Raw genomic sequence first — 26,410 nt, forward strand, 5'->3', positions numbered from 1 at the left:
TACACACTGCAAGGGCCACTTTCTTTACAAACTTACTACATTGCAACCTTAACCCCTAAATTCGGTGCATTTAAAAAGCGAACTAGCAGATTTTTGTTAATGATGATTGCTAGCCGGTCTGACGATCAAGCATTTCAGCGAAGAAAACACAACGGCCGTTGTGGTTAGATGGACACCCAATCATTGTTCATAAAAAACTGGTTACCGTACTGTTCTGGGAATGTTAACATTTGTTTGGCAAAAAAAAAAAAGACGATTGATTTGCGTAATTGGGCCAAATTCGAATTAGGTGCACTAGCATGCCGGTTTTCACCTCTGTTCCGGTGTTCCGATTGATTGTTTACAGATGAAAGTTGTTCGGACCGAGGTAATAGGTTTGTGCCCATATGTGCGGAGTTGGCCATTCTCTACTACATATTCACAGACCCCCGGGAGTCCTCGTGCCACTCCTGGCTCAGTGGGGCAACAGTTAAGCGATGTGCCACTGCCCTGCAATGGCAGGTGCTCCCAGCGGTGGGGCTTGTGAGACCCAGGTTGCCCTTCCCGAGCTTCAACAGGCTTCAGCAAGGCTGATGCGCAGTGCCAGGGTGGGTAGGTGGCAATGACATTTATTTATTTGAATTAATTTTATTGCCGCCTGCCACGTGTGCAGAATGCTCACAACACGGTGAGCAGGTTGGCACCTTCCCACCGTGTCAGGGGGTCTCATCTGTTTTTCTCGAGAGGCCAACACCGTCGACCCCGGATTTTCCGCTATCTCGGCTTGAACTATCTCGCTATCTCGGCTTTCCGCTATCTCGGTTTGAAGGCTATCTCGTATTGAACAGCCCTGCATACCAATTCTTCATACAGGCTACCTTAACCTCTAGAGACAATGTCAGATCAGGTGTACCTTCCTTTACGGGTGTCCCTTTTTAATCCATTGTGGGGGTTGTCCATGGGAAGGCTACTGCTGGACCTTGGCGACTGCTGGATAGGTTTTTTTTTTAACTGGTTTCTTCGATTGAGAGAATAGAAAGGTTTAGCGTACCGAAGACGTACTACCGGAGACTCATCCTGGTTTTACGTAATTGAGCTGCGCATGAGCAGTGGCGAATGTGTAGCAGGGTAGGGCTACTGGGCGTGCGCAACAGGCGTACGTAAAACCGATACACGTCTCCGGCATGCTAAACCTCTCTAAATATACAGGCATGCAATCAGGATTCGCTAGGTCGCCTCTCTTTTGCTATGCTACGTTAATTACGCCACATGAGGTGGACATTCGCAAAAGCCTCTTTTTTTTCTATGAACACACTTACCATTTTTTTTACCGTGGAGCTCCTAGCATTCCTAGTCGTCTCAGTACGTAATGTAGTACCTTTTTCAACAATAAAAATGTCAACTGTTTCGCTACTGCGCCACACAAGGGGGCGCTTGTGGCATCTATCGCGTTCCTAAGGGAGGAATATGCACTATAGTGCATAAAGCTCACCTAACGTGTGTTGCGTATGGAGCCCTGGCGAGGCAAATCACGTTACACTGGGCGCACAAGAAGCAAGTCTTCTGGTCCGTGTACCTATGACAAAGGCTGTACGTTCTTGGCCGTCAGCTTTCTTTCACGTACATTTTAGCGACTTATAGAAAGAGCCTTCGTGCAGCAGAAGCTGGCATCACTACAAGAACACAAGAACGTCCTGCTACACTAATTGCTGCCTTGATTATATCGTAGACAAGCGAGGTGCCTGTAATTTAACTAGTCACGAGGACCGTGTGTGATATGAGCTGGTGATTTTATACTATCTTAAAAATGGCTGAAATTTTTTTGATCTTAGAACACGCCTGGGGAAGAACTGAGAGTTTGATTGGTTTTGCAAACTGTCTTGACTTGCGGCCACCGACGCAAAAAAAAAAAAACCTTGAAAAAGGGCGAATAGATTTTAGGGGTGGGGGTATAATCGGACCATGTGCGACACATACGTCCCCATGGATATATACAAGGAAAATACTAGGGGTATATATGTATACAACTGACACAATGCAATGTGAAGGCGGTCAAGTATGTCATGCAATCATATTGGGCATGTTAGTTCGCATCCAATCCTTGAGCTAGCAAGGTGAACGCGGTTGTCGGCATTCAAATGAAATGACACGTACACCTGTAATTTTCATTTGCACGTATAAAAATAGTACACTTTTATTCAACTTTTCGCGATGACATGAAAGGAAAACACGGGTATTCACGAACATGATTGTATGTACACAGTAACGCGATATTTCCCAGTCAAAGGCAGCATGGATGAACAAGACAAATGAAATAAAAGCTTGTCAGAGCGAAATATTTTTGACGCACGCAGTTCCCGCGTAAAAATGAAAGAAAAAATCTGAAGCGAAAACAAAGCATGTGGTATGTACACAATCCGTTGAAGTAATTCAGTATTTATACATTTCAAAGGCGACTACAAAAACTGTCTAGTTCATTCGTTTCATGCTGGCAGCTTTCTCACAAGCAACGAAAGTGAGGCAACAAAGCACGGGGAAATTGTCTCTTGTTTCATTAAATAGAAACATCGAACACCGATTATTTTCATGCACCGAATAAGTTGTACGGTGTCAGTACAGAAAAATGTAACTGCATTGACAAAACGCTTATTGAGAGCTAAAGAGAAACGAAAAAAAAAGAGGTAAAAGCTGACTAATATTGCACATTAGGAGAATTTGCCTGAAGCGCAAGGCTCCTAAGCAACGGTAGAAAAAGTACCTATTGCACTTCAAACTAGGGCAGTATCACAACGTCTTTGGTGGTCAACACAACAGTTCTATCCTCTTTGGTGTTTCTTTGGTACTTTAGAAACTGGCACTCGCTACATAGTATACAATCATGTTTCGTGTGAACATTCGCTAAAGGGGCTGTCGCCTATTGCCGCATGTATTGTGCATTATTATAATTGACTAAATACCCTGTTTTTCTTCATATTGCACATGTTACCAAACGCCTTCTGTTTTGCGTGCGTATCATCAGTCGATAGATGTTACTGAGACCATTTCTTATACCTGTCTCTAGGGCTACCTGTTCAGATCGCTTAGGACAATGAGTGAGCTCCAATGCAGCAATAGGCATGAATGACATCTCTTGGGGCCTACAAAACGAACTCACTGAAGGCAGCTACAGTCGAAAACAACTCTAGAACGAAGCGACTTTTCCCTGCCAAAGGACCCCTTTCCGGACAGTGATGTCCGCCAATTCTCCTGACCCATGCTATTGACAATGCAGGGAGAGGCAGGACAATTTAAGGAGGGGACTATCCTTGACCATGGGGGGAAGGGACGATCTCATTATAGAATAGATGCCATTCGCTGGAAGGTGGCTCTTTGACAAGGAAAAGCCGCTTCGGTCTTGAGTTGTAGCCGGCTACAGTTACTTTTGTTTCTTTCAGTAGATAAGATTCGGTGGTCGATGTACATGAAGAAAATGTATTTTAGTTTGCACCTGGGGAATTTCAAAATGGAATGACTGCAGGATAACGGCATGTGCTGGTCTTGGTTACACATCTTAATTTAAATCAAGGCTGATCGAAGGGCAGTTCTTTTGTAAACGCAGGTAACACTTTTGTGACCCACTTGCATATCTGTCATGAGAGAGGACACTTGTTAAGGCACTATGTTCAGAACACCGAGAAAAAGTGAAAAAAAGTCATGCCGGGACCAGTAGAAAGCATTTCACGTTTCCACTTTCTGGAAGTCGCATAAGAGAAGGCCACACTAGGCGATGGAGAACAACAAACATGGGGCATCGATGGGCTCTCGAAGGAAGGACAGGGGTCATCATTGTAGGCACGTGCTCTTTGGTCCATTGTTGGCTTGCGCGCTGGATGAGTTTGGCTCGCCGACGCACTGGTCAGCAGTGTCCGCTCGCTGCTTGGAATTACGGAGTGTCAAAAGATGGGTTGTGCGGTCGGTGAAGCTCCTGCGCAGAAAAGCAAACGACACACAAGGTTTAGTACATTGAGGGAAGAATCTTGTGTAACGCGTCTAAAATAATTTATGATTTGTAATAAATTGCATTTTCTTCAATAATACGTTGATTACTTTTTGCAAGATGTTGCGTCCTTGGTAATGAACTTTTTTGTTTTAGTAATCATTTACTGGTAATTTGTTACATTTGTATCCCCCCCCCCCCCCCCCCCCTCAGAAAAAAAATAACCAGTGGTATAATTTGAAGAACCTCAAATCAGTGGCAAACGCTGTGTAGCCCCAGTGGTGGTCATAGGGAGGGGTGTGCTGAGGGGGGCAGTCGACGCCCTAAAAAGACGTAGTCGACGACCAAAAAAAAAAAAGACGTAGAACTCAAAAGATTTTCAGTCTGCGATGCGTCCAGTAGTCCCCTATTTTGTACGTTCAACCGTATTATCGGCTGTCTAATTTCAAACAATTCTCCATTCTACTGGTTGGTAGTTGTACGAGTGCAATTCGTAGGGATTGTCCAGGTATCGCGGTCCTGCCGTGCCCCCACCGTTGTCTTGCCTTGGCGCCGGCGCGGCGACGACGGCAGCGGCAGTGCTATTCACTTGAGGTTAGCTGTGACCAGCAACCTCGTCGGGGCGACAAGGAGCCACCCATTCATGACTTTATCCCACCGTGGGACACAGCGACGCCAGCGAGTGGATCATCCCTTCTGTTGGCTTGACAAGGAGCGTCGACCAGCTAGCTCCCTTTCGGAGCGGACCGAGGCCGGAACAAAGTTCCTTCCCCGAACTGAGTAATGAAGACTGCTAGCCCCACTCGCCAAATGCCCGGGCAGGTGCTTTGAACTTGCTGAACACGCCGCGTCGGGATATCTCAGCCATCGGCCTGTTTTTCCCTACTATCGAAATGTATATTGCTCACTTAACCGTTGACATTCGAACCATGAGTTATAGTATAGTGTCTATATCGTTCTCCATTTATTTTTCAACAATGAAGCACACAAAAATTTTTCGCTTTACTCGCTTTATCTCGTTGTAGATGGGGCAGTCCGGGAGAAGGGCGGAAAATTTACTTTTCACTTGTAATTTGCATTGTTACAAATTGAGTATGACCACAGTATGACCACAAATTGAGGAAGACCACAGGAAAGAAGCCCTCCAAGAAGAAGAGAGCGAATGGATCTCGTTAATCACGAAGTACCTCTAAACAAAGCCTTGAAAAGAAGTTCGAATTGGAGCAGGAATTGACTCCTGGATAGCAGCGGATCGCGCGCATATCGAAGCACCCGGAGGATCTCGAAGGCGACCCCAAAGGCAATTGGCGGCAGGTTTCTCATGGCATTGGAGTTACTAGAACTTTCGAAAGGCTGCAAACAGTCCGTTATAACTCATGGTAGTCCATAGAACCGGCAGTGGTTTCCATTTTTTTGTTTGTGCGGGCAACTTTTTTGTAGCCGCATGCCATAACTCGGTACCCTACGGTAGCATGTGACGGAGGAATTGCAGAGAAGCCCGCGGCAGTTACCCACGTTTCTTATTTGAACCCAAATCCAAACTATTCGTCTGTGTTGAAATGCGATGTAAGACAATAATAACAAATAATTAGAATGGAATGCCCCAAAATCGAAGCGAGCCATGCATGGCGACTAAGCATGCTCAATATTCCCTGTGCACCCTGCAGTGTGTTATAGGCACTTAACCGCGCACGCGCTACGGTTCATGAGCATAGGTGCGGCCTCTTTCCTACGCGTCAGACCAAACAATTTCGCCGCCGTCCACAAGTCCGCACCCCGGGAGTCGACAGCGCGAAAGCGATACATTCCCATTCGCGACAATAAAGCCTCCTCATCCCTGGACCTCTCTTCACGCGTCCGATGCGTCTGAGACTCGTACACGGACACGTACTGCGTACAAGCCCGCGGCTCACACACTCGCGCCACTGCTGCGGGGGGAGTAGCGGTGATTCGTATGTGGCGTTCTCGCTATCAACGCACTCCATCTTTCCGAGCGAACGGGATTGATGAGAAGGACGCGTATCACGCGCAGCCCGCTCCTGCGGCGGCCCTGCCCGAGCCGTGGACTAAGATGAATGGGCCCGTTTGCGGCTTGGCGGCCCACGGGGAGGGTGGCGCAGGCTTCTTGAGAAAGCACCGCTGAGCCAACCCCCCTCCCCGCAACACTCCCTAGCTGTTATTTTTTTCTGCTCCTTCTTGATGATGCCCCCGGGTGCGCTGGCGCCGACAGCGTCGGCGGTGACGATGCGGCATCCTCGCTCGCACGGTCGCACCCTCCGCTTTTACGCCGCTACTTTTGGTCGTTCCGCACTTGAAGCGAGATAGCAGGAACGTTGCTGACACTGCACCGTTGACTGTTGAGCTTGCGCCCCGATGAAATATAGCTTCCGGCTGACCTGCGCGGTGCTCGCAGCGTAAAGCACTTCACCTCAAGAGCGTTTTGGCTTTCCAGCCGTTTGAAACGCGTATAAAACATACGTGAGCTCAAGCATTGATCCCGAAATGCGGTCGTTGGACCACAGCCGCGTGGCATTCAGTTGGCTCAGTAACCTGACACAGAAAGATCGACGCGTAATGTTTGAGAAAAGACGGCCGTTGAAGTCACCCAGATAATAGTGAAATGAAAATGAATGGAAGTTTGGCTGGTTTAACGTGCTATGAAAAACTTGATGGAATAGGTCGTCCATTTCACCTACGCTCCTTGGAAGTTCACAGCGTGCATCGGGACGTCCGTATGCCTCTGCCAGAAGATGTATGGCGACTACGGCAAGTAAGTAGCCTATTCCGAAAGCGCTTAAGTAGGCCAGTCGAGAAACAGCGGCGGCTTTACACAGCCAGCTGTCGGAGGGGGATGGAGGAGATGATGTGGCTTCAAAGAGGCAGGTTATAATCTTATATCTTGACGATACTTCGCTGGAAAACATGGGGGACAATGTGGTTTTTACATAGAAATCTTCTTGCTCGGAGGAAGAGCATGGCCGTTTGCCCCCCTCACGTCTCCACCGTCTGCCCGCCCGTGAAACTGGAAACTGAATCTGGAGAGGTCGGCTGGTGGTAACATAGCCCTGGCCTGCTACTCACACAGAGGAAAGGGAAGGGGAGGAAAAGAAAAGTGCAAATGCAGGTTGATGATGGCATAATACATTGAGTTTCACAGGTGATGTCGACGCGCACACACGCACACGCACGCACGCACAGGCTGGCACGCACACGCACGCACGCACACACACACAGGCTGGCACTCGCATCGCGGTGAGTAGACGCACATAAAACTGGTGTCTGCAACACAAACACCGACACATGTCATTAACCATGTAGGTAGTGCACAGGCGGTCACAGACGGGCATCCAGGCCTGTTTCACACAAAAATTTGAGCACGGCCTTTGTCACACGCCACCAATCAGAACGTCTCGCCCTGGCGCCCAGAAGTGTTTCCTTAGAGAGAGGGCGAGAGTCCAGTTGTTTCACGGTCGCCTCTAATGTCCTTCCTTCAGCAGTATAGTTAAGGCCCTCGCAAAGAAGGTGTCCAATAGTCTCTGGAGTGTGGCACTGTACGCAATTTGGGTTACTTTCGATGCCGATCTTGTGAAGATAGTGTCTGGTGTAGGCAACGCCAAGCCGTAACCGGTGGAATAAAGTCCCATGACGTCGCACCACCATAGATGGCAGATGAAATCGTGAGCCAGCGTCAAGCTTAGAGACGCGGTCCTGAGATTAATGAAACATGCAGCGCCTAGCCAGTTGCATGTGCACTTCTCGCAAAAAAGCCTGAGCAGCCTTGCCAACCACAACTGCAGACTAAACGTGCCTACTGCGACCTTCTGAAATATGTGCTCAGAGACTCAGCACGTTCACAGAATCAAATTGGACACAGGTCATTCGCAGGCAGCTTCGCAGGCAGGTATCCCGCCGCGGCGTGTCCAGGAAGGTCAAAGCACTTGTCCGGGTATTTCACGAGCGGGATTAGCGGCCTTCATTGCTCAGTTCGGGGAAGGGGCTTTGTTCCGCCCTTGGTCCCCCTCCGACAAGGCGGCTGCTCGGCGCTCTTTGTCAAGTCAACAAAAGGGATGATCCCCTCGCCGGCGTCGCTGTGTCCCATGGTGGGATAAAGACATGAATGGGTGGCTCCTTGTCGCCCCGACGAGGTTGCTGGCCACCGCCAACCACAGGTGAATGGCACTGCCTCCGCCGTCGTCGCGCGTCGGCGCCAAGGGAAGACAACGGTAGGGGTACAATCGCTACGATTTGTAATCGTACAACTACCAACCTGTAGAGCGTAGAATAGTATGAAATAAGACAGCGGCTAACACGGTGAACGTACAAGGTACTACTCGACGCATCAGAGACGAAAAAGTTTTTCCAGTTCTACGTCAAAAATCAGGTCTTGCCCTATGAGAGCCCGAAAATGGACGTTCGGGAAGATGTGCAAAGGCTTTATCTTTATTTTTATTTGGGGGGGGGGGGGGAGGGGGGGGGGCGACCAACCCCTCCGCGCCCCGTCCCCCTCCCTTAGGACTGCCACTGGCACACACACACAGACACACGTCGCCGGATTTTCTCTCAATGGGACTACTAATGCTTTCGCATAAAAAAAAAAAGTTATGATGGTAAATACTTGTCTGAATTGAGTAGCCTGATATCCTCACCGTAGCGGCTGAAAAATGATGGCAGTAAACAGCAGAACAACCCGTGTACAAATATTCCGGTGTACGTTAAGGAACAGGCGGTTAAAGCAATCGAAATCCGGCTATAGCTTAAAAAGCAGCTATACACTCATTAATTATCTTTTCATACATTATAAACGGTTAATCAGATAGCAGCGACATGATCTCTCCGAGCACCGAAGCGTCCATATTTATTCGACGATCTACGAACTCTTGGCCGCGTTCTTCGAAGCAAGAGCAGCCTAGCATGACCTCTTTATCGATGCACAATATTTCAGTGCGTTATGCAGCACGTATAACCAGTATATATACGTGTCAGTCAACATATATCCCGAAAGCTTCAAAGATACGGCTTTGAAATGGCGTCTTGGAATCACAGAAGACGCTATTAATTTCGCAAAGATGTTCACGACAGGAAGATTTTAGTGGCAGTGAGTTCTATACGTGTGACCTTTATTCTTAAGCGTGTTACCGAACCGCGAAGCACGCCATGACACTCTGCAGAACTCTGCAAGTATATAAGACAAGGCATATCTTTGCATATCAAGCACTCTTCCAAACAAAAATTATAAACAACACAGACACTCGAGTGTGTGTGTGTGTGTGTGTGTGTGTGTGTGTGTGTGTGTGTGTGTGTGTGTGTGTGTGTGTGTGTGTGTGTGTGTGTGTGTGTGTGTGTGTGTGTGTGTGTGTGTGTGTGTGTGTGTGTGTGTGTGTGTGTGTGTGTGTGTGTGTGTGTGTGTGTGTGTGTGTGTGTGTGTGTGTGTGTGTGAAAGAGAGAGAGCGATATTGGGATCCGCATCAGATTTGGCGCCATATTCGTCGAGCGTTCTTCCATTTGCCCCGCTACTCCACTGGGCAATATACACGCAGTAGCAGGAGCGTCGGCCGTCTTCGGCGGCGCCTTTCTCAGACGAGCCTCATGCAGAATAGTCTGCGTCTGGACGCCTCGCGCTGTGCTCTCGGCTCGGATGAGCGTGCGTCATTAGGGGCTTGCTCGAGCCGGGTGGGCAGCCGGGCGCCGAGATCGGAGGACGCCGCCGCCGGTCGTCGGCGAACGACGGCGACGGGTGACGACTACGACGACACCCGATACAGCGTACGCTGGGAGCCAGTCCCCATCAGAACCGCGACCGCAGCCGGGCCCTCCCGTTTACGCCCGCGCCGAGGGAGGCTTCCGCGCTCCCGGCTGTCCTCGCATTTCTTCGGTTGAAAGGCGCTCGCTTACTTTTTTTTTGCGACTATTGTTTTTATTAGGCTTTGCCCTTTCTAGTCGTGCGTTTCGTTAGCCTTCTTTATTTAACGTAGGTTAAATATGTTTTTTTTTTCAATGCGCCCTAAGCTAGGGAGCGGAGCTTCACTACTATGGCTTTTACAGAGCAACGACTTAACGTTCCTCGTCATCATCAAGGGACCCTCTTGTTTTTCTTTGGTTCCTGTCAGTCTCGCGTCAAATTTCCTTTTCTTTCTTCTTTCTATATTTTCTTTTCCGCTCCTTCCAACTTCGACTTCGCGCAGAATGACTACGCGTCGTGACATCGTAGCACTACACGGACGGCTGACGATCGTGCTGGGTTGTGTGACGCTTTGCAAGCGCTCTGTTTAGCAGCTGTGTGTAACTGACCGCTTTGCTGTGTGCTCTCAGCTGATGAGTCGTGCTCGCAGTCGCCGCATTGCCCGTCGAGGCGTCCCTCCTCCTTTCTCAGCCTTTCGGCACCTCCCTGTATGACTGTGCAGCAAAGACAACCGCGTAGAGATTTTCATTTTGTTTCAACGAGGGAGTTGGGTGCGGTCGCTTCGGTGGCGGGCGCGTTGATTTGATGGCGACAGACGGTCTCCGTCACGATTCTTCATCCGGATACGATTTCCAACTCCCGCCTCTCTGCGGGACTGCGTACGCGTCTACGCAAGCGACGGGTTCATGTCTGCGTAGCCGAGGAGGTCAAAAGTTCTGGCTTAATTAAAAAAAATAATTTATATTTTTTTAGACATACGAATGAAGCCAACAGTCATACGAATCAAAAGTTTTTTTTTATTACTGCCACTAATTTGTAGGATACAAGCAATTCACAAATCTAGAATATATTTGCTTGAGAGTATTCGTTATTCGTTGCAAAAGGCTCTCCGTTTCATGCCCTCAGCACACAATGTTTTCCACTTGTAGTATATACGATGCCGCACGTGGTTCCGATTAACTGAAGGGACAAGTCAGCGCATAATATTCCAGGAACGTATTTCATATGCAACAAAGAGTACAAGTATTCTAGTTATTTGTATAGGATGCTAAGCTGCGGACAAAAGTAGCTCAGACATAAACGGGTGGCAGCCAACAGTACACTAACTCGATTTCCTCTATGAACGCTAGCTCGGCTGCATGGAGCATTGAGTAGATTGCATCGGTTTGTGCCCGTCGCACTGAACAAACAGAAAAAGAAGCACATATAATAATAAAGGCTCCCCGACAGCGGAGCTAATGACTGGCCCGTGCTCCATATCAACTGCGTCTGTGGCCATGCGTTCGGCTCCAGAGCAAGAAATCGAGAGAACTGTGGCCATGGCGGTCGCAAACCGATTGAGGTGGAATGCCAAGACACTCGTTTGAGATCTCAGCGTATATCAAAGATTCCTGGTCGGTCTAAATTAATCTACCACTCTACAAAACAGCGTGCTTCGTAGCTTGTGCACAGATCTAAGACAATTAAAAAAAAAAAAGAACATCTGCGCTGTTCAGACGATAAGTTCACTCGATTTGCTGCAACAATAGATTGCGACTTCTACACGAGAGTTATTCTGACAAGACTGCCTGATTTGACTAACAGTGCTTTAATGGATTAACAGGTTAAACGTTATTTGCTATTAACCATTAACCGACCTGAAGTATCCGAAAGTTTATCCGTCCAAAACCGCACAACCTAAAGTATAGACGCGGTGTAGCTTGACCGGAAAGTTGATTTTTCCGCAACAACAGCCGACTGCTGTCTCTGGAAGACATCGCAGCTGCTCCGCTTTCGTCGCGACGCTCGAGTGCTCGCAGCGACTCAATACAGGCAGCCCTCGTCTTATTTACGCCGTCGCCAGGGTTTAGGGATTTGGGTGCTCACGAATATCCGCGAGCGCCTGGCTTCGCGTAATCCCGCACGCCACTCGAACGTCGCTGTCAAAACACGCGTCTCCACTGGTTTGTTTTCCTTGCGGTGTGCCCTCCTCTCCACAGGCCTCGCTCCCCTTCGCTACTCTCTTTCCCTTTCTCGTAGAATGACGCGATTGAGAGGGTGGTCACTCCACTCCCATTCCCTGGCACGTCCCATATATTATTAATATAAACACAGTTATACGATGTGGCCACTATACACACTTCAGTGTACGTATAATCCCATGGTTACGAAAACCGAGGGTCCAGCTCAGCTTCCGAAGCGAATGCCTCATGGTGTGCACAGTCGGTACAAAAGTATCTGGACCGCGTACTGCGTAAACGAATCTGATAACTCTGTTGCTAGTCGCAGGCTGGAGACCACACTTGTGGAGGTGGAAGAAGACCTCCACAAGTGTGGTCTCCAGCAGGCGGCTGATAATAAAGCTATCGGCTTCGCCTGCGGAGCACGCGGTCCGGATACTTTTGTCCCTGACTGCACGTATGGAAAACTTCGCTTCATAAGTACCGGGAATGCAAGAAAAATAAAACAAATAAGAAATAAAATCATGGGAACAAAGGTGTACGCTACATCAAGCCAGACTGCTAATTTTGACGCAGTGGCTTTAGGTAGTTTATTTTATATTAACTGAACATTTTAAATCGGCGTGATATATTTAGAATCTCAATGAAATATTTCACTCTTCGCAACGAATATTGTGGTTGGGTTGATTTTGTTCAAACAGTATAGTTACAAAAGTGGTATTAAAAAGGCGTAAGGGAGAGGTACACAGGACAAGCGCTGCGTATTTGTGCAACCGGTTGGTGTATAAAACGTGTAACCAGTAAATACACTGACGGCTTTTGAGCAGTAATACGCGACGAAATCAGCTAGCACGCTACTGCGTTCTGAAATAGAGGAATAGGTGCTTTTTTCAGAAGTAAACAGTGCGCGCTGGCGCTTTGTATCCTATATTGCGTGTATAGCCTACACGGAAATTCAGAAGTCTGGCATGAGCATGCTTATAGTGACTTCTGGTAGTTTCTCATGGACGCAGTGTTTCTAGGTTCCTTCCACCTATAGACAGGCGTGCTAGCACTCCGAGCACAATAGCGCTTGCCACCTTCGCACTTGTTCGCAGTTATGACCGCACCTGTTCATGCGATGCCACTTTCATTTCATGAAATTTTATAATCCTCAAGCGCATAAAACCATTACAGAGCTAGGGGAGCGGCACGTAATACGTAACGAGAATAAATTAAACGCGATATGCTTAATAAGCCAAACAAAACGCAATACAGAACATCATGTAGAAGCGCAAAACAAATAACCAAATACGCGTGTAAAAGCAGACGAAACAGAAAAAGAGAATGAACTGCTATAAAAGACACCGTTACAAAGCTGCTCGAACAACAACCACAAGGGGGGCAAACGTATACATATCGAAACGCGAGAAACTGAAACGTGACAAGTGGTTAGAAGAAAAAGTGCCAGGGATCAGCTTCGAGTTGTCTTACGAGTGATGAGCGAAATAAGTTGTGATCTGGTAGGACGAAAAGAACGAAGAATTTAATTACTTTACGTGCTGTCATTTACATTCTTTTTTTGGTGGATGCGGGGGGAGCTATATAGGATGGCTTCATAATTAAAGCCTGCTTGAATTGGTAATGACGATAAGTTCTGTGAAAATGGCTAAGGCGCCACACTTTCGTGCAGAGTTAAAGAGGTTAAAACCATAGATTTATTTTTATCTACACACATCCCGAAATATGCGAAAATAACTTTTGATATAGAAGGAAAGAGGATGGGATTTGAGGAAGAGGGAGAGGGACGCGCTGTATACCCTAGGAAGAGAAAGTTGCTGGCGACATGTAGTAGCTTTGATTGGCACGGCCACAATTGCTTCTCCGTATCGCTCTAACCTCATTTCCTGTTCCGTTCTTTCCTGTACCCCGAAATTCTGCGCTTACGTCCGGCGCTCAACAAAGCTGTACTGCATTGGCGTTCCAGGCAAAGCCGTCCACCATGGCTTCTATGAACTCGCACATAAGCATGTTGTAAGTAACGCATCGGTCCACTCTCCTGTCGCCGGGGACGCGCGCTCCTGTTTTCTCCCATCCGGCGCGTCCGTGTTCCCATCACTTCGCATCGTCCCGTGCGTGAGAGCGTGTTTGCTTTGACGCGTGCGCGCGCGGAGCTGGCAGGGACAGCTCCCCTGCAGCCTTTTTGTCTCCGTTCGCGAAGCGCTAATGGGACGACCTGTCAAACGGTCCGCGATGGCCCTTGGAACTTTTCCAGGAAAGCAGAGTCGCCGACGTACACCGGATTCTCCTCTTCTCTTTCCTTTTATTTTTATATATTTTTGCCGCCATGTGCTCTCTATGCTTTGTCACCCGTTCTTCTGCGGAAAAGGGGGCGAACTGCGATTGATATAGGCAAAGTAAAAGGCGAAAAAAAAAAGGCCTCCTTGTACGACGGTTCGCGTTTTGCTTTGTTCTCCAGAAGAGAAGGAGCCACGCCGCATTTGAAGTTCGGACCGATTTTTCGCGGGACGTCTGTTTGTGAGTAGAAATCGCGCGGCAATAACGGGAACGAGGAACAGACGCGCTTCAGCGTATAATACAACTACACGTGTGCACTATACACCAGCACTGACGACGGCTGGTGGGCCATTTTCAGTGGAGAGATGAAAAAAAGAATAAGAGGGAGCAGGAGTTGGAGGCGGGGGATGCCAGTAGTGTCACGTCCTCGTTTCCTCAGTCAAAACAACAAGGCGTTGGGAAAGCAGCCCAAGGCGTGTATAAAGCCCGTCGCTGACACGACAAGCTGTCGCCTGCAGACTACGCTCCTCCGTCTATTGTTTTTTTTTTCGCCCTTCCGATGTAAGCAAGCTATATTTGCTTCGCCCTACCACTCAGATAGACGTGTGTCCGCTTGACTTCTGCGCTGATGTCAGTTGTCGCTCTTCCTGACAAGTCGGGAGTGTTGTTCTAACAATATTCTGCCGGATATTGATTGAACTATAACTTCCTCGTTTCATCGGGGCGAAGTAAAGCTCCTGAATTTGTGCGCCAATGGCGCACGTGGGAGTTCATTTGACTTGCTTCTGTTTCCAATGAGAACTCCGCTTCCATTTTTTTCTGTTTGTTTTGTTTTTCTTAAAGACATTAGGTAAAAAAAAAAGTCGCAATGCCCGTGTCGGGCACCTCTACCTCGTGGCTTGACATTTTACGTTTGATGACTTCTCGTCCGGCCGTGATAGCACGAACATAGTTATAATAATAGGCATTTGTAAAATGAGCTGAGGAAAGTTCACTTTTTTGGCATTGTTGATTCTCTTGCCGCTCTTTTCGCAATCACAAAATAATGCATAGCTACTCAAAGCCTCCAAAACATGGTTGAAGTTTTTTGCTCTTCCCTCATCAAAGCAATGAAATTACGCGTATAAAATCATTAAGCTTCACTGATGTCCTGTGTGTTGGGAAATATCAGGAAATTGAGCGCACATTAATTCACGAGCGGGGAACGTTGTTAAATGGAGTCTGAGAACAGCTTCATCTGATTATTGTTCTCAGTATAAAAGACCTGATGCTCTTGCTCTTTCTCGCTATGTTGACGTCTGGCCGGCAGCAAAAGACGAGTTTATTGGCGAGAAAATTGAATTTAAACATCTTCCCGCTAGTCGATTCAAACTCGTAGCGTCCTTACCGAAAACGGTGGGCTGCCACCGGGTTGAAGTGAATGGCAGTGTGCGTAGCCTCTGAGATCCGGGAAAAATATCAGTGTCGACGCATGCATTCTACTTGTGAATTTGGAGTCACTGATGGCAACACCGGTATTTCGTTTTCGTTCTTTTTTTTAGCTTATAAAAGCTCTATTTACGGCTCTATTTAAAAGCTCTCTTTGTGACTTGAAAACAGTACCCTACCGACACAGGCCAATTACAGTCTGTTCTGTGTTCCTTTTACCTGGTCCTTGTTTTCTTTTTGCATCAAACGCCGTATCAGGTGCGGTTTTGGTGCGTTCAGGGAACTGTAGACTTGTGTCAACAGAAGGCATTAATGACGTCACCCCTCCTAGATCTCGTGACCACCTTCCGACCAATGATAATCGGGCACAGCCGTGTTTACATGCTTGTTTAACAAATGATAATATGCATCAGGACTGATTACCTCCAAATAAAAGGAGAACAATAACAAAACACGCCACAAAGCAATTCAGTAAGCAGCGTAGTCAAGAAGAACTAAAGGAACACTGAGACCAATTGAAGTTTGCCTTTAACGAAAGAGTACTCCGTTACGTGAAAAATGAGCTGGTTAAACCGGAAACAGTGCTTTTATAAACTAGAAAATACGAAAAAATAAACCACAGGTGTCGCCATCACCAATCGATTTCGAAAGCAAAATGCGGTGCGTCGACAAATATTTGTCGCGGATCCCAGATCGTACGCTACACCGCCATTATTCACTTCAAAACGGTGTCAGAAACACTGCCAGAATCAACAGTGCCAGAAATAGCCAAAGACTCAATTTTCAGCGAGAACAATAATTGGATGGAGGCGCCCCACAGTGTCATGAACGAATTTTGAAACTGCGAGAGCACAGGAAAAAAAAAAAAGCCCGTTTATCGCTACGTGAAGTTCAAGATCGGAGTTTCGAGACTGCATTGTTTCGTACGCCCCATCCCCCTGGCTTCTCGTTGCAAAGTAGCCCTGCAGCCTCCCCCAAAACACTCGCGATCGATTCCTCTCGGTCTGCGCTGTCTCCCAGGAACCAGCCGCTCTGCGGCGTGGCAGTTGTTCGACCGGGCTTTCTACAAGTGCGCAGCCCGTAAATGTGTCCGTGCGCGTGGCCCCTCGTCGCGCAGTGTCGGGCTCTGTTGTTTATGGGCTGTCCGAAACGATCCCCCGTCCCGTGTCCCCGGCCACACGCGTTTGCGCGCCTGCGCGATCCTGGTTACGGCACCGCTGACACGCGAACTGCAGGGGTCCCCCTCCAGTGTTGTCCGCTGCCTCAACGGGCGCTGCTTACTGTTCAGAGCTGCAGGAACACTTCGAGGGATCGCCAACGCTCCCCCCCCCTTCCCCCCCTTCCCCCCCCACCCCCTTCCTCCTCCGTCCTGCTTTCTTTTCTCGCTCCGTCAAGGGCCTCTTTCCGATTCCGTTTTCCCGGCTCTAATGAAGCAAAGGGAAGAGAATAAAGGAATAAAAGGGAGAGTGTGGGGAGGGGGGGAAGCTTTCGCCCCTGCCCTACCGATCGTGCACGAAGCGAAGACGTGCACTTCCCGCGTTTTTGTGGAGAAGCGGCGCTTTCAAGCGGGGCTTCCAGTTCGGTGCCTTATCGTGCGGACATGTGTCTTCCGCGGACGAGCGGTGGTAGACAACGGAAACTGCCCTGTTGACGGCTTTGGTACCGTGTTTAGAGGGTCGTTTCCTCGAATCGCGTGAGGCGGGTAGCTGAGAGCGTGGCGTTGCGGTGTCGGGCCTGTGGGAAGCCTCCGATGCGGCCGGCATTCGTTGGACAGGAAGAACGCGTCCGGGATTTTGTCAACACGCGTTCCTTTAGTTTGTTTCTTGGCGAAGTGGCAGCACAACGAGCAAACCACAGCCGAAGTCGTCTCAGTCTGGACAGTCTGCAGAGTTCGTTGGACAGGAAGAAGTGGTGAAGTGTGCTGAGCGCCAAAATCCACCCAGCCTTTAAAAGGATATTCTACCGGACTTTTCCGAGCAACTGGCACTATATAGCATACCAGTGTGGAAGAATGGCTGCATTGTGGAAAGGGAGCGCTCCAGAGAGGTGCATGTTTCTCATTGGACAAAAGAAACTTCGGAGCTCGTAGCTCAAATACATCATCGATGGGTTCTTGTCTGTGTTAGGCAAAATTATTGCAATGATGCAAATTTTAGTGAAACTCTTGATTTTAGTATATGCAGTACATACGGAGCCGACGAATGTCGAAATTTTTATCCGGAGCCTTCCACTGCGGCGCTCTCTCTCTTCCCTTCCCTCAAGACGTGTTTCAGGTGTCTACTTACAGTGAGACAATTGCTGCGCATTTTCACTCATCGAAACCGCTTACCATGAAACCGAGACATCATAAGGCCACGTCTGGGTTAGCTGTCATGTGTGCACATGCACTTTGTGTACCTACTTCTTTCATGGTTGCCCCAAGTACTTACATCGCTTTGTTTCCCTGAGTCCATTATATGTTTACGGATAAGTAAATAAAACTATCGCTTCGTTTATCACTTTTCAGTCAGTGCGGCAGAACGACGCTACATCGGCTTTGGGTTCCACGTAGGCGGTCGTCACAATGTTCACCAGGATCATAAATTGAGGCTACGTTTACACTTTTTTTTTATTGCGGCAGTATGTTTACTATAGTGCTCTTTGCAAAAAAAAAAATCAAGCCTTGCGCTCTAATTTAGGAGGGCATCAAATTTAATTACTTAAACTCTAATTCTGCACTAAACAGCCAAGATGTATTACGCCAGTCATTGGCGTGCGAGCAGCTGGCGTTGACAGCCGCTTTTCCTTTTCGTTGTGGGCGCAGATAACCTTAACCGCGTGGCTAAGCTCTGTGAGGGCTGGCGTCGAAGACCGATCGAGTTCCACGCATAATTGCCCAGATTCTATCCGTCGAGCAGGTTTGTGAATCGGCATGTAGTACTGGCATCAAAAGATGCCACTCACGATATTATTCATGACAGAATCAAGTTTGTTCTTGGCCATGCGCACACCTCTAAATCAACGTGTATGATGCCTATCCCCTTTGGCATTTGCTGCTCTATGCATTCAATCAAAACAAATATCGGTAAGTTTTCAGCAAGGGCACAACAGAAATATTGTCTTCATACTGTGTCTTACATGACATGTCGCGCAAAACTTTGAACTGTGCGGTTAAATTACAGTGCGCTGTGATCGGGTAGATCGGGTAGGGTGCGGTAGATTATTGTTTACGACGGACGACCTAATGCAGCCCTATTGATGAGATTTTAAAGGAAAAATAACAAATTGCGCATTCATGTACTTGTGCTGCGCTTTACAACCACTTAGAAGTGTTTGCCAACGAACAAATTGACGGTGTATGTGGCCGCATCACCCGGCAGCTTTTTTATTACCAATTTTTGGTTGCATGAACGCTGCAAATGCTGTGTCAGCCCCTGCATTCACGCTCATCGCGGACAGCGCAGTAAAAAGTGAACATGTGAACATGGAGGCCTTCGACGTGTCGAGACTGTGCGCTCATCCCATTTGTATATGCGCAGAACGAGAGAGCTAAAGTGAACAAAATTCAAGAATAGTGCTCTTTTCTTTCCCGGCGTGAAGGCGTATCCGTAGCAACGTGGCGTTACTAAAAGTCGGTACCCATTGTGACATTTTCTCATAGCGAATTTGTCGCCTCGGAACGTTTAATCCTTGCCACTTTTCAATGGTCGAATACAGCGGGTCACTTCGCGTCGCTTTAGCTGTGGAGCTGGAAAACCGTACACGTGAAGTACTTGTCAGTGTTCAGGACAGCTCTTGACGAAAGGGGATGACCGTCGGCAGCGGGCATTGATTCCATGCTTAGCGAAGCTGGCAGACTAGGTCGTATATCAGAATCCATGCACGTACTCCCATTTGCCTTTTTTTGCGCGTAACTGCGGCAGCCCATATTATCGGTGTCCTCTGTTGTGATTTCGCTGAATGGGACAGCGACGTCTTATACCAGCTTGCTGCACAGCACGCGGTGACCTATCGGTGGTTGTGTACAGTGGCACATGATCGTCCGTTACTCCAAACCGCCAACATGCGGCAGTGAGCGTAGAAGTGCAAATTACGTTTTATATACAAGTCCGGCGTGCTATATTGTTCGTAAATAATTTTTAAACCTGGGGTACTAAAAGGGATGCGTATATCAGTGCCCTTCTGAAACGTGAATTTCTGACTATTTTATATGTGACGAAGATGTATATCGGAGTGCTTTTATATCTGCACGAATGAATTTTAAACATATGTATGTGCGTAAGATGTTCTGTAACCATTTCTTGTGCAATTTGCTTTTGCCCTTCCTGCTTGGACCAAAAAGGTCTGCAGTATCATGTAAATAAAAGACGCGGTGCCTTGCTAAGGAACCTGCAATCTGGCATAAATTCATGTCAAGCTCTTAGCAACACACGGGTTAATCATATCGAGTGCTGAATGGAGCAGGAGATGGCTGCTATAGCCGTGGTAGAACAACATACCCAACAATTCTGGACAAAAGCATTTTTGAATGGGAAATAATCTATGAACGCAATTTTTTCATTTATTGGAAGATTTCACTCTAACAATGAATATACCCGACTCTCTTTTCCACAGGCCTGCATTTTTTTTTTTGCTATTTACGTTTTTGCGATCGTCGAAACCGTTCCCCATTGGTTTTCTATGGCAGTCTTAACTGCATGCTCCATGTTAGCGATGGAAAAACTTTAAAAGAAAGATTTTGCTACACGTTTGAAGAAGGAACCATTACTCTCAGTATTTTTATAACGGTTCCTTACAATTTTCCAGTATTTAAAATTTCTGTTCAAAAATGTTGGACATGCGCTGAAATAAAGAGCACCATGCCTGATATACTAGCCTTTAGCGCGAACAACACCACCCACCCTAACAGAATTCAGTTACAGTATTTTGGGCCGCTTGTAACGCTGATCTCTTCTACGCCATGTTCGTGCTGGTGTCAGCGATGAATCCGTGCATCAGAGAATCCTTGGTTCAGACAATCACACCTCGACCAAGTGAAATGATCCGTGCTGTTCCTACGCTACCGCGTGAACTCGCCATCACTGGAAGCCACAGGATGAACTCCATTGCGCTGTATGCAGGAGGTGACGTCGCATGATGCATTTCTTAGCGAACAGGGGTGCACAAGCCCCCATCTCACGGCCTTCAATCCGTTCCGAAGGATCCGTAGCGAATTGCGTAGCATCGCATCCAATGCTTATTTCTCGCAAAGGCCTCATGTTCTTCCAGCTATTCAAGACGAACATTGAACAAGCTGAAGAGACGTACTATAGTCGAGCCCGACCATAATGGCTATATCGAACACAGAGATGATCCCTTGAAAATCATGTGTAAAAGTGTAGAAAAGTGGTGCTGTATATCGAACTGCAACTGCGCTATCATTCGATATATCGAACTGCGCGCAGCGCCCCTGAAAGTGGCGCGCTTTTCCTGGCGGAACTGTTCGATCTCTTGCCGCGTGCACAGACATGTCGCCTGCGCGGTCTTGGGCGCCTCCATGCTAATAGCGCTGGTGCTGTGAAACGAGGTGAATATGGGGTGTTCTTGAGGGTGACCTGCAGTGTCCTGTACTCATTATCCGCGCCACATCTCTGTCATGTGGCAAAGCCAACGTAACTACCAAAAGTTTAGCGTAGGCCCTCCCGTGGCGTGCTTCGGTGCTGAAGGCGTTGCGGAAACCTTTACAGTGTTGTTCCTCCTTTTTCCACTGGCCCTGCCGCACTGCATGACAGGCGCTTGCATGGACCAAACTCCGTCGCTAGGGACGTATCACCTTTATCGCTGTTCACCGGGATGATTGTTCATCACCCATTATCTTCAAATATGTCAAAACTTAGTGCCATTAACAACGGAGAAAAACGACTGGCGTGTAGAATTAAACTTCAGAAAAAGTTAACCCAGTGCAGGACACGTGTCGTCTATCAACTTCCCCTAAGTTCTGGTCTCATTTCAATCTGGCGAACAAATCGAATTGTCTCAACGAAGGCGCAGGAGGCGATCACAGCCAAAATCCACGCAACAATCAAAGATGCTCCCTTGTTGATTATTGCAACAATTACAAATTTGCCGTCACGAATTCAAATAAACTAAATTTTTGAAGAGTGCAAAATACATAAATGAGCAACAGATTGCGGAAGCCCATTTTACCAAGAAAGCGAGAAACAAATGCGTTAACAGGACATCCATTTCGCGTAGCAAGGCGGATACCGCTTTTCTAGAAGGATTCGTTTTGGTCCCAATTTTCTCTCCGTTTCCTGTCGTTTTTTCGTCCTTCCCTTTCGTCGTTTTAGACGCAGCTCTTTTAGAATACCTAACGCTGAAACGGTCGTTCTTATAGAATTTACCTTCGCCCCGCTTCCTTGACGCTAGACGCTGTTCCTCAGATCTCGTCTTCATTTGGTCGTCTGCTATCACTTTTTCTGCGGTTGCATATCATCATAGTCTTATTCTTTAGGTTTTTTTGGTTTTGTCTTGGTCATGTGTGCTCATATGCTCTGCTGTTGTAGCGTAGCTATTCCAATGTATTTTTTGTTTTGTTTGTAAGCTAACTGTCTTAGAAAATGGCTGGCGTGCCGCAATATACTACGTTGCAAGTTGGCACTGGTCTTGTCGTTTATGTGCAATCTCTCTCCTCGTTGGCCGAGGCGTCCTCGTTACAACATTGGGAAATAAACTCAAACTCAGCTTTACCTTAATTTTAATGATCGATTATTCAATTTATAGTGTACTGATAACAGGATTAGACATCTTATGATAGGCAGTTGCTAGCTCCAAAGCACCGTTTTCATTGGCTTCGATGCTAAGCACGTTGCGCTGCGAGCACGCCGGCGGCCAGCAGGTATCAGCAAGAGGCGCGTCATTAGCGTTGGTGCAGTGTATTCTCGCTTCTATGTGGCCGATAAGCTCATCTAAAGCCATTTTTGTATATCGAGCTACCGATACATCGAGCTATTTCGCGAGCCCCTTCAAGTTCGTTAAGTCCGGGTTCGACTGTATATGAACTCAAGCGGTTGACGTGCGATCGCAGTGTTTTCTTATAGGAAGGAAATTAAGCTGGCCCCTCACTTTGGGCCTCCTCAGGCACTGATTAAACAAGGCCAACTCACTCGAAAAGTGCTCATGGACAAAAAACTCACCTCGATAATAAGTTACGTTGCCGTAGCGCCTTGCGGGGCTGGCCACGATCACTCGCCCGACCACTCACCCATCCTCCAGACGGAGAAGGCGTAGCTCAGGTGTTCGTTGGCGATGAAGCTGCACTGGCTGCTCAGCTTGCTCTCGGGCTCGTCGCTGTTGAGCACCTCGAAGAGGAAGGAGATGTACATGGAGGCCAGCTTGAGCGTCTGGATCTTGCTCAGCTTGTCCGACGGCATCGTGGGGATGATCTTGCGCAGGGACGCGAACGCCTCGTTCAGCGACTGCGTGCGCTGCCGCTCGCGCACGTTGGCCATCATCCGCTGGTTCTGCAGCTCCTCGAAGCTCTGGCAGGGCCGCTTGCGCAACCGCGAGCCGTCCGACGACTCGCCGTCCGAGTCGCTCCTCTTCAGCGCGCCCGTGGAAGGCTGCTGAGGCCTGCGCCGCTTGACGACCGCGTGGAGGTCGACGCACAGCGACGACTCGCCGGGACTGCTCGGAGACGACACCTGCCTGTGGTGGTGGGTCGCGTCGCCGTTGGTCAGCAGCTGTGGAGGCACCGGGTGCTGGATGATGATATGCGGCGGAAGGCCGCGCTGCTGGAGGTGGTGGTGTTGCTGATGGGACAGGCTCTGGTAGGGCCCCTGCAGTGCGGCGTAGTGACTATCCGGCGGCGACGGGAGACCGCATTCCTCCTGCACGTTGGAAGGAAACGCGCTCGGAGTGTGCTGTGGCATCGCGCGGGAGATAGCGTGGATAAGCTTGAGGCGCGCTGGTGCCTGCGAGGCTTGCGGCAGGAGGAAATGACAAGCAGCTGACGGACTGCCGTCGCCTTTTTATAGACGCGAGGGTCCCCTTGGGAAGAGAAGCGGATTTCGAGGGGGGCTGGGCTTGGTTGGAGGTCCAAGACCAATGGGGTTCCTCGGGGCGCGGCAAACGCGAGGCTGGGCCCGCTCCCCGAAAGGCTCACCCTCGCCCTCTTCCTCAGTGTCCTCCCCCTCGAACTCACTGCCGGCCCGCGCGATTGCGCTGGTTCGCGCGCGCGTGTACTCGGCGGCGGTTGCGGTTTCAACGCTAGTTTCTTGCAACTGGCCGTGGAAGCGCTCAGAGTGGAGCTAAGGCGATACGCGCTCTGTGTACACCGATTTCGGGGCTGGTTTTGGCAGCGGCTTGTGGCAAAGTAAGCGCTTAAAGTGCCCGATAAAGGGTACTCGTGATAAGGAATGACAAGACGCTGTTGTATTAGGGTGTGTTTTAACACTTCTTCTAGAGTAAACGAGAGGAGGAGTTTGCAGGCGAGAGTAATAAAACGCATGAGGGCACTGACCGACCCTCCGCTGATTCGACTCGTCTAATCTCGCAGTTTCGCAGCGTGAAAGCAATCGAGGAGGCACATTGGAAGGAGGCGGAAAAAGAAGAAATGCCTTCTTGACGGAATCGATGTCTGATCAGAAATGGTTAGTCATTAGCAATGAACATTATTTAATGAATGCAAGTTTAATTTCAACCTTGATCCCTGTGAGGACATTTACAGCAGTCTTTATTCGAGGACGAACGCAGTCATTCTTTAATATTAACAACGGTTACTGCGCACGTTATATCATCCTACGGGTGAAGTAGTGCTGTAGTGTAGTAGTAGTAGCACCCAATATCTCCGTGGTGTTCAAGCGCCTATGCTGCTGGGTATTGGGCTGCTTTCTACTTTAGCAGGGACACTAAAGAATAAGAGAATGAAAAAGAATCTAAATTTATTATTGCTGAATATTTTGCCTGGTTATCATCTATTAGCTAGAAGCATACAACACCCTCAACTGATTTTTTTAGGCCTCCGTAACAACTCGTGTAGTCAGGTAATGTTATTCTCCTGGTCTAGTCACCGATAAGGCCTGCAACTCAGAAAATTGGCGGTCATCTTCAATATATCAAAATCATTTTGCATGAATCGATTTCTTTCGGGCCACTACCATTTCTCTCTGTAACACACAAAATATATGGTCATTAGTTAGCGGTTTTCGAGGAAAGAAAACGGCGCAGTACCTGTCTCCCTTCTCGGCATTCACCTCAACCACGTCGTGAGGGGAAAGGAGATCATGTTCGAGATCGCTGTATACTACTAGTACGTGAGATCACTGTAATATGCTACATTTTTTTAAGCAGTGCGCCCCCTGTACCATAATGTGCGAGCAAATAAGAAAAAAATCTGAAGTCGTTCAGAGGGAAAGCAGCTAGCTATATCCAAACGACCATGTAAGCCTTTAATTAACGACTTACCCTATTCGTCCCGGTGCTTAAATGTTGCGCACAAGCATGCAAGTAAAAATAAACAAAAACCTTTCTTGCTGGTCGCAGTGCACGTGCTGAGCAAAGGCGCTCTCTGTCGGTACATAAAAGCACAGGCAGAGTAAAAAAAAAATCTGGTGCCGTACTAGTCAGTCAGGAGCACAAACCTGGTCAGCGCGCCATTTCTAAAGGCAGCGTTAGGGGCTCTTCGGCCTGTGCCGAGAGGCATTCTGCGGTCAATGAGTCGACCTTTACAAAATGGTATTGCTTTATCACTCCGAGCCCAGATCGAAGCGCCTCAGGCACCTGTTTATGGTCAGACAGGGAGAGTAATATAAAGAGGTACAGTCTCTTGTAATCTTAACATATCGTCGTCTGTGAAATGGGCCACCGCTTCTATCGATCCTAGCGGTAAGAGTTCTAACAGCAGCTCGCGGGTTTTGAGAGATAAGGACAGGGAATTCAGGAATATATAGCCCAGAAGATGAAATGGTATAACGCACAGACTGCACGGGAATATTTTTCCGGCAGAAAGAGATGGGACCAGAACAACGGCTTAAATCGACTCTCAGCCGTGTTCCAGTTCTGTGACAAGCTTGAAAGATAGCTTTCACGCACTGGTGCTCATTTACATGCGAATGCGAGGCTCAGAAATAGACACGGCAGGAAACTTGCTCAGAAGCATCCTGGCGCTATTACTCTGAGTTTCCCAGAAGTTGCCTCTTCAGTAGGATAAGCATGCTCAAGGAGTTAGCCGTGAAGAAAATATTCGATTGGACGCATTATATACTCAGTGAAAGGAATAATAAAATACTGAGCCGTGGTTAGAATCACGTGTGTTTTTGTTTTTTGCCCCCCCCCCCCCCCCCCCCCCCCCCCCGCTCACGAGCGGGAAGTGAGAAGTGAGGTGAATAGCGTGACCCTGCAGCCCGTATGGAAGGATGAGCATGCGATATAATTTTGCTCAAGTGGAAAACAGCACTCGCTGATTGATAACGCCCGTGAAGAAAGGAGCATTCCTCTACTGCAAGTGAATGCACTGGCGACAACCGGGTTAACGCTTCTGACATTGCTTATAATGTGCATGCCCACGCACGCATATGCGGGTGTGCGTGGGTGTGGGGGGGTTGGGGTGGGGGTGCTCCGGGGGATGTCGCATAGCGGAGAGTTCCGGAGTAATTTAGACCACCCGGAGATTTTTACATACACTCACATCGCACAGCACACGGGAGCATTTTGCGTTTCGCTTCTATTGAAGCCCAGATGCCGCCGCAGGGTTTAAACCCATGTTTACCGGCTCACTAGTCGAACACACTAACCACCTAGCCAGCGGGGCAATAGGGGCTGTGTGCGTGTGCATGATTGTTTGTGTTTTTATGGTTTATGGTTAAGGGGCTACGTCCCAAAGCGACATTAGCTATGAGGGACCCCGTAGTGAAGGGCTCCGGAAATTTCGACCACCTGGCGTTCTTCAACATG

At 48.3% G+C, this 26,410-nt stretch overlaps 1 protein-coding gene across 4 annotated transcripts in view; it reads right to left on the bottom strand.

Annotated features, from left to right (window-relative positions):
- Positions 1 to 2,147: 2,147 nt before the first annotated feature.
- LOC149343327 (twist-related protein 2-like) overlaps positions 2,148 to 26,410 on the bottom strand; it is a 45,184-nt gene continuing 20,921 nt past the window's right edge. The window contains exons 2-3 of one of the 4 annotated variants that reach the window (XM_089545834.1): positions 22,722 to 23,346; positions 2,148 to 3,943 (exon numbers count right to left, since the gene is read on the bottom strand). In XM_089545834.1, coding sequence (XP_089401960.1) covers positions 3,912 to 3,943; positions 22,722 to 23,346 — 657 coding nt within the window. In that variant the 3' untranslated portion in view covers positions 2,148 to 3,911. Of the gene's footprint in view, positions 3,944 to 22,653; positions 24,685 to 26,410 lie in introns of those variants that run through there. The other 3 variants (XM_089545835.1, XM_089545836.1, XM_089545837.1) reach the window with 3 other exon arrangements.

Source organism: Amblyomma mixtum, chromosome 5 (assembly GCF_055824585.1).
Source record: "Amblyomma mixtum isolate Tamu chromosome 5, ASM5582458v1, whole genome shotgun sequence".
Lineage (NCBI taxonomy): Eukaryota > Metazoa > Arthropoda > Arachnida > Ixodida > Ixodidae > Amblyomma > Amblyomma mixtum.